The sequence below is a fragment of the Phalacrocorax aristotelis genome, chromosome 18 (genome assembly GCF_949628215.1).
Source record: "Phalacrocorax aristotelis chromosome 18, bGulAri2.1, whole genome shotgun sequence".
NCBI lineage: Eukaryota > Metazoa > Chordata > Aves > Suliformes > Phalacrocoracidae > Phalacrocorax > Phalacrocorax aristotelis.
In genome coordinates this window covers 5,120,377-5,130,977 of record NC_134293.1, presented here as the reverse complement: position 1 = coordinate 5,130,977, position 10,601 = coordinate 5,120,377, and the positions used below count along the sequence as shown (strand labels likewise).

The following is a 10,601-nucleotide window of genomic DNA, read 5'->3' as shown; positions in this document are numbered from 1 at the left end:
CTTTGCTGGGCGTCCCCCAAGCTTTGCTACCAGTATAAGAGCAGGAAAACCCCAAGAAATGAGGGAGCCCTCTTGACGTGTTCAGGAGGGGGAAATCTGTCTGGCTTTGCACAGCAAGGAGAGATACTGAGTCCTGTGGGGAAACCGAGCACCTGCCTGCAGTGGCCTGAAAACCTGGACATCTGGGGACAGTGGAGGAGGAGGAGGTTACATCTTGCTCCAGGAGACCTGGATCTGTTCCTAATGGAGCTGCCAATGGCCTCAGGGTCCTTTCACAGGTCACTCTCTCCTGCTACTGCCTTAGTTTCCTCAGCTGTAAATATGAGAAGCTGCAGCAACACCAGCCACCTTGGGAGGGTATCACAAGGCTCAAGTGATCAATGACCACCATGCGTGGAAGATCTCAGGTGGAAGATACCATCGAGGTGCAAAGCTACAGCTAATCACTGACAGAACTGGTTTTTTACTCAGGTTGAGCCGCGTTTCCAAGAACACTTTGCACATGGCGGTCCCTGGCCTGCAGGCAGCTCTGCGGACACAGAGAAGTCTCACAGGACGCCAGGAATCTGCTGGCGGGGAGCCACATGCAAGACCTGGTTTTATGTGCACACAGCAGTGCTGAAATGCAGCTACTTCGGATGGCCACGGTGCTCAGTGCCCAGCAACATTGCAGCAAATCCTGCCACAACGATGCCCTCGGATCTCTCAGAGTTGGGAATACAATCCTAATGCCATGGAGCCCCCCTCTGCTGTAACACTGCCCCGTTTTCAGCGCTGGGCTGAGCTGTCTCAGCACACAGGTGCCCAACGCTGAAACCAGAGCCCCGCAGTGCCCGCTCCGACCCGCAGCGGGGCAGAGCCAGGGGAAGGCAGGGGGCACAGCGTGCCCTTACAGTGCTGACATGCTGGCCTGCCTCCGGGGTCTGTCCTCTGAGCTACGTACATGTCTGTCACACCTGGCGTGAGGGCAGAGCCCGGCCCATGGGGGTCAGGGACACCACAGCAGCAAGCCCCCCTCAAGGTATCAGGCATCTTGAGACAGTTACCCCCAGGGGGAGCAGGTCTCCCCAAGGCAGTGGGTCCCTGCCAGGGGTTCAGGGTCATCCCCTGGTATCGGGGTCCCCAAGGCAGGGGGGACCCCCACGGAGTAATCAGGGCCCCCTAAGGCAACGGGGACCCCTCCAAGGGAATCAGCCAACCCCAGGGGATCAGCGTCCCCCCAGGGAATCAGGGTCCCCAAGGCGGAGAAGATCCCCCCGGGATCAGCCCCCCGGGACCAGACCCCTGCCCCTCACAGCACCAGGGTAGCCCCCCGCCCCCGCCCCCGCCAGGCACCGCCCCGCCCCGCCCCGCTCGCGCCCCGCGGCATTGTGGGATGAAACAGGATGTAGGCAGAACAGCGCGGGCGGACGGGCCGGGGCGGCGGGCCGCGCTGAGGATCAGCCAATGAGAAGGCGGCGTGGCAGGAGGCGCAGCCAATGGGAGAGCGACGGGCCGCGCGCCGCAGCGGGCGGGGCGGTATTTGAGCGCGGCGCGGCGGTGAGGCGCAGAGCGCTCGGCGCGGCGCAGGGAACGGAGCGGAGCGGGCTGAGGCGAGCGGGTCCGGGCCTCCTCCTACCTCCTTCTCCTCCTCGGTGCCGTGCCTCGCCCTCCCGGGGTGGCCCTGTCACTGTGAAGGTGAGCGACGCCCTCCGCCGGGCCGGGGCGGCGGGGACCTCTGTGCCTCTCCTGGCCACCGGTGGCTCCGTGTGTGAGGTGGCGGTGGGGCCGCCCCGCGGGGAGGGGGTCGCGGCCCGGGCGGGCGGGGGGCTCCGGCTCCGTGGGCGGCTCCCGGCGGCGCTCGGAGCCCGCCCCGCCGCGGTGGCCTGCCGCCAGTGCGGTACTGGCCCCGCTCCGGGCAAGGTCACCGCTGCCTCGGGTGCCCCCGGGGCTCCCCCCCGTGAAGGTCACGCAGGGCTCTGGCCTGCACGTGCGGCCGGGTGTGGGGAGCGCCTCCCCGGGCCCCCCTTGTGCCCTGGTGGGGAAGGGGCTGTGCCGCACCTCTCTCCAAGGGCCCCCTTCTGCCCTGGTGGGTGCTGGGCTTGGGCCTTGCCCCTGTCCTCAGGCTCCATTCTGTCCTGGTGGGGAAGCAGTGAGTGCTGGCCTTGGGCCTCATTCAACTCTTAGGCCCCCATCCTGCCTGAGCAGGGAAAGAGTGGGTGTGTGGGGTGTTTGTGCTTCATCCCCATCCTAAAGCCACATCTTGTCCTGGTGAGGGAAGGAGTGGGTGCTGAGCTTGAGCATTGTCTCCCTCCTAAAGCTCCATCCTGTTCTGCTAGGGGAGTGGTTGGGTGCTGGACTTGGGCCTCATATTTCTTCCAAACCTCATCCTACCCTGGTGAGGGAAGGGTTGGGTGCTGGCTTGGCCCTAATCCCCCTCCCAAGGTCTCATCCTGCCTTGGAGTGGCTGCTAGGGCTGTGGTCTTTTCTTCTTCCCTCAGGACCCCATCCTGCCCTGGGATGGGGAAGGGGTGGCTGTTGGAGCTCTACTGTTACCCCTTCCCTGGCCTGTCCTGCTCAGGGTGGGGTGCTGGGGCTTTCTGGTTTGCCTCAGAGGGGGCCAGATTTGGGTGGCAAGACCCTGAGGGCCAGCTGTGATCTTGTGGCTTAGGGATAAGATGTGTAACTGGTCCAGCTGGGCTGCTTTGTGGGGAGGATGCCTCTGTAACCCTACAGGGGAATGAGCTGAGACTGAGGCCCTGCTCTGTGGTGTTCAGTTGGGTGGATGGGATGGGAGCTGCTCCCTGCCCCATGGTGGGTGCAAGGGACCCTCCCTCCAGCAGCACAGCTGGCTGCCAGCCCCTGTCATGGTTGGCCTGTGAAGGGTGCTGTGCCCTGGAGCAGTGCAGTGCTGGGGAGGGCAAGCTGGTCATTGTTTGCAGCTCTACTGAAGGATAACTGGTTTTTTTCCTATGGCGCTATTGGCCCTCGGCAGCATGGGCCTGCACTGAGATGCTCCTTGCCTAAACAATGAGGAAGGAAGATGCTTTTGCAGGTCACTCTGTGGCTGGTTATGTAATGGCAAATGCCCTCTGAACTTGGTGTGCAGTGGAGGTATGCAAAGGCCTGATGTGAGAGCTTGCCTGCCCTCTTTCCCTAAAGAGGCTTTCCTGGAAGAATGACCTACAAGTGAATTTCTGCTACTTCCTTCTTCCTGTGGGCTGGACCCTTGGAAGACTTTACCAAGGGATTGCCGGATTCCTGGATAGTGAATCCAAATCTACAGGGAGTTGGTTGGGCTGTTCTGAGCCATGTCTTATCCTCCCAGGGTTTCTGGGCCACAGGCTAACACCCACTGACTTAAACCACAGCATGAAGGGGAAGAAACTGCCTGGATGGAAGTGGCTTTTCCAGAGCTGTGGTAGGGGCGTGTGCTCTCTGTTGGCATTTGAGCTCAGTTCCTGTCATTCCTCCTGATGCTATTGGTGTATGTTAATAGCAGTGCTCTGTTAAACATTGTATCTAAAACGTATAAATTAAGGTTGCAATAGAAGTCTTCAACTGCAGGCAGGGTGAAGAATTGGAGTATTGTAATCATAGGGCTGCAATTATGTAACTGGATTCTCTTTCACTCTGGATAGCAGGCTCCTTTAATTGCTGTAACAAAGCTACTCCTTCAATTTTCTGGGTCTGTTCCAGGAAGCGATCATTGCAGCAGATTTTCTTCACTCCCCAGTAGAGCTGAAAATGTGTAGTTTCACTATTTCAAAACATGCTTGGTAGTATCACTCAGGCTTACAGCAATGTAAAAGGTTTTAGGAAACTTAATGGTGCTCTGCAGGCTTAATGGGAGGCACTCCTTGCCATTAAGAAGCTTATCCTCACAAAGTTTTAATATGCTCTGGTAAGAGCTGCTGCCAAGGTGAGCAGCTGTGGTCCTTCTTGGTGCAGACCTCTGCTTGACCAGTCCCCCAGATAACAGGTGCCTCCTGATCGGGCCTCATGTGTGGCTTGGGAGTGAGGAGTCTGGTGCCTGGAGGGGTGTTGGAGTGTACTAGCCAGCAGCAGGACTGCATGGGGCACCTTCCCCAGGGCATGTGTTGTGGCCTTTGCTTGAAGAAAGGCTGCAGGGCTAGAATTGCCAAATCCCTATTTTCTAGGATAATATGAACTGTACTGGAAACTTCCCAGTGCTGAATGCCTCCCTAGAAAGGCCGTGGCAGATCTATGTAAATGGATTCAGTGATGGGTACAAAGCACCTGAACTAACTTACAGAGTGAATGAGGATCAATGCTCAGCTCCAGTATACCGTTTTCTAGTTTCTTAAAGGACATGGGCAGCACTAGCATGCTAGTTTCTAGCATCTGTATTGTGGTTCACAAGCAAGGGGAGGAACAGGAGGTTCCTTTGCCAGGCCCTAGCTGTACTAGCTCTGTAGTGGGGCTTGCTTTCCCCTTGCCCATGTTTCTGGCTTGCCAGACCAGCTTTGTCCCATGGGGACAGCTGAAGTCTGGGTTTCAGTGGCAAAGCAGTGGTGAGGGGATGATGATAGGCTGAATATGGAAAAAACTCCTTCCAGGCTAAACTAGCAGCAGTAACTGTAACTCCTGGCATGGGGTGGAATGAAAAGCACTGCTGCTGTTATGCTTCCTGAGCCTCCCTGCCAGAGGCAGGCAGTCTGGGGTCCATTACTTGCAAGACTCTGAACATCTGATGCTCCAAACCACTGGTGCACCTGGAAGGCAAACTTGGCTATAGCTCTCTGCAGATCCTGTCTCCTCCCCCACAGTAAGCTTTCTCTGCATGTGTTTAATGCAGGTGCTGATGTTGGGCTATCTCTGATCTAACCTCCAGACAGTGCCAGTGCTACAGTGCTCCAGCTGTAAGGGGCACCTTAGCCTGGGACTACTGTAGGCTACCATGATAAACTCACCCTGGGCATAACGGGGGTTTGTAGTGTCTGCTTGTGATGCAGCCTGCCATAGAAAGGACAACCTCTGATGTACAGGAAGCTTCTGCTTTCTTGGGAAGGGTTTAAAGGAATCTATGTTCTGCCTTAGGTTCACAATGTCTGACAGAAAGGCTGTGATCAAGAATGCGGACATGTCCGAGGACATGCAGCAGGATGCCGTAGACTGTGCTACACAAGCAATGGAGAAGTACAACATAGAAAAGGACATTGCAGCATATATAAAGAAGGTAACTAAGGGATGAGGGGGCTGGTCTGGCTGAGACTTCCTGAAGCTCTTAAGTATGTGTGCCTGTTGTGAGCCTGAGCGTCTGCCTGAGGCTTCGTACTTGTGTGTTTGGAGGGAGAAGATGTTTTCTTCTTTGCTTCTTTACTGCTGTTCCCAAGAGGATAGAGTGACTTCTGCAAGGTCAGAGGAGGGCTATGGCAGAGCAGGGCCTGGTCTGTTGCTTGGGCAAGCTCTGAGCAGTGTGAGTGCTGCCCCTCTGGATTTGCCAGCCTAGAAAGAGCTGGCTGCAGTCTCTCTTTAGGGCTTGCTCCACAGATGCTGCTGCTTGACTTTCAGTACTAGTGCTGTGTGGGTTTACTCTGTTTCAAAGTGGGCAGCTGTGCACGTGTGGTTCTGTCTGCTGTGCTCCTGGCTCTGGAGCCCTGGAGTGGGTGATGTGGAGGATGTAGCCTTGTGCTGGCTGGCAGGGTTGTGAAAGGTGCTGCTTTAAAAACAGTGCAAGCAGCTCCTGTGGCTTGTGAAGAGGTCTCCCCACTTGCAGGAGCGCATTAACTTAAGTCTCATGCTTGACGGCATCTGGGAGCTGTCAGTTCCCTCTGTAGCCACTTCTCTGAAAGGCTGGGCAATGTGCTTTTGAAGGAGGGAAGTGTGACTTCATAGGCAATACGGTCCTGGCACCTGAGCTAGCGTTTGGACCTTGCTTATAATCTGAGTTTGAATGTAAAGGATTGAAAGGTGTCTCTTAACTTCTCAGATCACTTTGATTGGAGGCAAGACTTAGCTCAAAGTGCTTGGGGCAATGCAGCCTGTAAAGTGAGTGCAACAGAAGGCATCCAAAAAGAAGTTGGCCTTTATTTTCTGAGGGTTTATTGGAAGGATGGAAGCAATTTGCTGCACCTTCATGCCCTGGCAAGAAAGCTTTTCCTTACTTCAAAGGTTACCTGCAAAGAGCTCAAACTGTCTTGCTGCTGTCTGAGGACTAACACTTGCTTTAATCTTGAATGTTGAGTCTGTTCTTCTGGCTATGTCTCAGGGGAGGGAAGGGTGTTCTTGGGAGTTGTGTATTAATTAGAGGGAGGAAAATGGTCTTTAACCCTGTCTTACCTGCTGGGTAGGAGAAGACTGACTCTTAAGGCAGCATTTAGCTCGCTCACCTCTGACCTCTTAGGTCTTCATGTGCAGTCTGGCCTGTGAACTTACCTGTGCATTTTCAATGTGCATTTTCTCCCCTTCATGTGAAGAAGAGTCCCAAATGGCAGAAGCCAGACTTCTCCTTCCTTTTTTAGGTGACCTTTAAGCTCAAATGCCTTGCTGGAGCAGACATGCCAAAATCTTTTTTATTTTTTGTGAGTGGGCTTGGAATGGGAGAGGAGAAATTCCCCTGAGCTAGCCTACACGCAGGGCTTGAATAGCACTGTATGAGGGAGAGTGCCTAGGTCTGCTCTTTCTGCCCAGGGCTGATGGGTGCTCTGAGACCCCAGAAATGATGTGCTTGTGTTGGATCCTTCAAACAATCCAGCACAGAGGTGTGGTTGTGTCAGTCACTACCTTACCTAATATAATAGTGTCTTGCAGTGGGGGATCTAAAGATGCTGCAGGTGGGAGGAGAGGCGATAGTGTGTGAACAGAACCAGCTAAGAATTTGTGCTTGAACTATTTTCATGTGGGCTTTCTTGGCCTTAATGCCTCTCTTCTCTTTCTTCAGGAATTTGACAAGAAATACAACCCAACTTGGCACTGCATTGTTGGCAGAAACTTTGGCAGCTATGTAACACATGAGACAAAGCACTTCATCTATTTTTACTTGGGTCAGGTTGCAATTCTTCTCTTCAAGTCTGGATAGGAAGTAGGAGAAGTGAAATTTGGACTGTAATGCACTGATGGCTGAAGCCACGACTCCCTTTAACATGGCTATGCCGCTGCATGGACTGTATACTATATTTAATGTGTATATGTTGCAGTAAAAATCTACTTCTGTTTAGTTGCCTGGGAAGAAGGCGGCATTTTTTTTGTTACTGCTTTTTTTTTGGTTGTATTGCACTAGGAAACCTGTAAATGCTTAAACAATGGCCTTTACGTGGGAAGAAATAAAACCATTCCACAACAGCACCCTCAGTGGTAACTCCTTCTTTGAGGCTGGGAAAACTTCTTTGGGCAGGCCAAAAGACCCTGACTTCCTTACTGAGTTTTATTAGACTGTTAATCTTGTAACGAGGAGCAAAGCCAGTGTGAGCCTCTGTACCCACCCTGCAGACTGTAGAGAGCTGGCTCTCCCAGTAACCTCAGTGCAGGTACCTAGACCTTCCCTGAAAGCTGATGGGGTGGCTCTTGATTACGTGGCTTTCACATACAAGTTGAACTCCACCTTGGACTGTGATAAACAGACTTGCAGCTGGCACCCTCGGTGTTCTCTTTTAGTGCCCAGCACTGTATCTTTGGCTCTGCTGAAACATTGACTTAGACTTGTAAGCAACTCAGCCTGGTCTAGAAGACTTCAACAAACATCCCCCTGAGCTGCTGTTTGCTGCAGAAAGCAGCATCCTGTGGCTGAAGTCTTTAGACCTTGATGCTGAGATCTAAAGCCACGTAGCCTGTCCCTGAAATGGAATAGGATATCAAATTGGTGACTACTGACAGCAGCTCTATTTGGCGTGTTCTTAGCCAGTTGTCTCAACACTGCCTTAACTTGATGCTCTCCTTAAAGCAAGCTAGTCATGTGGAAGACTTGTAAGTGGCCACTGTCTCCTTTTTTTATTTTCTGTAGCTGATAAGCTATTTCTGGAGGTCTCTCCTCCATGTTCTGATATCTGCTTTTGTTCTTAAAGCACAGTACCAAGAAGTTAAACTTACATGTGATGTTTGTGTGAAGGAAACTCATGTGACATCTGCTTCAAAGGCAGACAAATGTCTTGGTCTCCAATAGATTCAGCAGTGATGTTGTCTTAGTATGTACTGACTCTTGGATTACACTGCAGGAAGTTCTTTTATCTGGGTGTGGAGAAATGCTGTGTGATGGCAAGTAAATACCTGGTGCTTGTCATACAGTCTATTAATTGGTTTGCTAACTAATGCATAGACAGTATCACTGGTCTGGTGAGCCTAACTTGTGTCTCAGATGAATTTGGTGTTGGTAATAAGTCACTGCTGGGGGAGAAAGGGTAGAGTGAAGGGAGCTCTTCATTGTGAAATGACTTGACCCAGGTTGACTACTTCCTGAAGTAAAAGTCCTTCTTGTCTCTGTGCAAAATCCAAAGTATGCCTAATTTTGTAATATTGATAGAACAATGTTGTAACTAGAAAGAATGTAGCTGTCATAATCTCATGTTGATGGAAATGTCTGCACTGGGGTATGTGCCTTGGTCTGTCTGGGGCACTCTTGTGGTCTTGTCTATTCAGAACTCCACTCTGGATCTGAAAGGAGAATATTTTGGGTTTTGGTTTGGGGTTTTTTTCCAAGCATGAGTCTAATGTGAAACCTGTTCACAGTCTCTCGTGGAGCAAGATCTGTTCCCTTCATAACTGCAATGGCTCAAATACCATTTATTTTTTTCAAACATTAAAGGTGAATTGACACATTTAAACAGCCTCTAGTTTCTTCATTGTCAGCTGTCCCAGGTGAAAACTGCACTTGTCCAGAGAAGGAGTGCAGCAAATTACCTGCCCTGGAAGATGCTGATGACCCAAAAGAGGCAGGTCTGCAGAGGGAGAAACTCAACCTGAAGAGCATATGTGGCCCATCTGTGCTGGTGCTGACCTCCAGCCGGGCTCAAACGCTGTGCCAGAAGGAGGTATTGAAGGGAGAGTGTCCTGCTGTCCTGATGGGATGATTCTGTACCAACTAACCTAGATATGAAGGTACTGGGGCTAACCTCTTAATGACTTCAGACAAACTGGGGGTGGTATAGCAGCTGGGGTCCTGGCTCCTGGACACACTCAAAGGTGTCTCCCTGCCTTGCAGGAAAGTAGGTTTCCCCTTCAGGCTTTCTGTGCTCAGTAGAAAGGTGAGATCTGAAACTCTTGCCAGTTGCCTGAAGCTGGTGTGTTTAATGCCTCTTATGCTGCAGGGACTGTGGGCTTGCCCTTAAACTACCCCCTTCAGCTTGCTGTATTGCTTGTGATGCAACCTAAATTTGAGTTTGTGGCCTCTCTGATATTTTGGAAAAGCTGTGGGCACTTACCAGCTACAGCAGTGTAACAGCTATGCTGTGGTACAGTAGCACCAGCATGAGAAACAAGGAAAAGCTGAGCTGCAGACAAATATGACTCACGCTAAGCAGCTATAAAATGAGCTGAACTCAAAACTCCCAAGCAAGCAGCAGTATGGCTGTTATATAGAGGCAGTCTGCTCTAACCTACACCTGGCAGTGCTGAAAAGCAGAGGTGGTTTCTACTTTGGGGGGAGCTGGGGGTGATGCTCCTCCCTCACTAGTCCCAGCTAGCCTTTTAGCTGGAAGTGTAGTTGCAGGGCTTAAGCTCTAGGTGTGCTGGGGCTCTGCATGCCTGGTCTGGCCAGGTCTAGGTTAATGCTGCGGCTCCAAGAAAACAGTTGCAGCCTTGTGGGGCTGGTGTTGTCAAGCCCCCTTGATGCACAGGTCTCTTCATCAAAGCAAGTGGCAGGTAAACTGCCTTCTAAATGCCAGCTGCAGCACAGCAGGCTGCTAATCCAAAGCTGAGGTGAAAAGCTTTTCCAGCCTGAGTTCTGTCTGTGGGAAAGCACCCCTTCTAGCCCTGTATCCAGTGGCTGTGGTGCTGGTGTAAATCGGTCCATGGTGGGATGTGGAGGCCCTGCCATGGCTGGAGGGACCATGTGCCCTGGAGCTGACACATGCAAGTAGAAAGTGGGTTTGGTGCTTCCTTGGATGTGTCACTGCAGCAGGAGTCCTGATTCAGGCTAAGGAAAAGAAGCTCTAGCCTTTAGCAATTAGGCAATGAAACTGAGCACTGCTCACCTCCCTGTAACCCCTGCAATGGACACTGGTACTGTGTGTCCTCAGCCTTCCCCTGAACCATCTTTTATATATTACTGGGGCTCTGGAAGATACAAACTGCCCAAAGTTAAGCAGTGCTTCCCTCTATGCAGCTGAGAGGAGGGTGAGGTTTTAACATGGAGCTTTCTGTCCCCACTGCCTTCCCCTCCTGCTCCCCAGCAGCTGTTAGATACAGCTTTTGGCTTTGGTTTTGTTTTTTCCCCCCACTGCTGGGCTCCGCTTTGTCTCCAGTTTCCACCAGGTGTGGGTGTCCTGTATGATGCCTTGGAGCATGAACTGCTTCTGTGCTGGAGAGGCCAACAGTGTCCCTGGGATGGCCTCGGTTTCAACGAGGGCATGAAGCTACTTGGAAACATCTGAATCTGGGATGCTGAGTGGAAGGTATGTATCAGGGAAACATCTGGAGGAAAAACTGCTTCCAGATGTTTTTGGGCA

The 10,601-nt window shown here is 52.2% G+C and overlaps 1 protein-coding gene across 2 annotated transcripts; it reads left to right on the top strand.

Moving 5' to 3' along the window:
* The first annotated feature begins 1,548 nt into the window (after positions 1 to 1,548).
* On the top strand, positions 1,549 to 7,287 carry DYNLL2 (dynein light chain LC8-type 2). Of its 2 annotated transcripts, XM_075113641.1 has the most exons (3): positions 1,549 to 1,677; positions 5,041 to 5,179; positions 6,884 to 7,287. In XM_075113641.1, exons 2-3 carry the CDS (start codon positions 5,048 to 5,050, stop codon positions 7,019 to 7,021), a joined length of 270 nt encoding a protein of 89 aa, XP_074969742.1. In that variant the 5' UTR covers positions 1,549 to 1,677; positions 5,041 to 5,047; the 3' UTR covers positions 7,022 to 7,287. The 2 variants fall into 2 exon arrangements, with proteins under 2 accessions (XP_074969742.1, XP_074969741.1); XM_075113640.1 differs by lacking the exon at positions 1,549 to 1,677 and having other exon boundaries at positions 5,021 to 5,179.
* Positions 7,288 to 10,601: the final 3,314 nt, after the last annotated feature.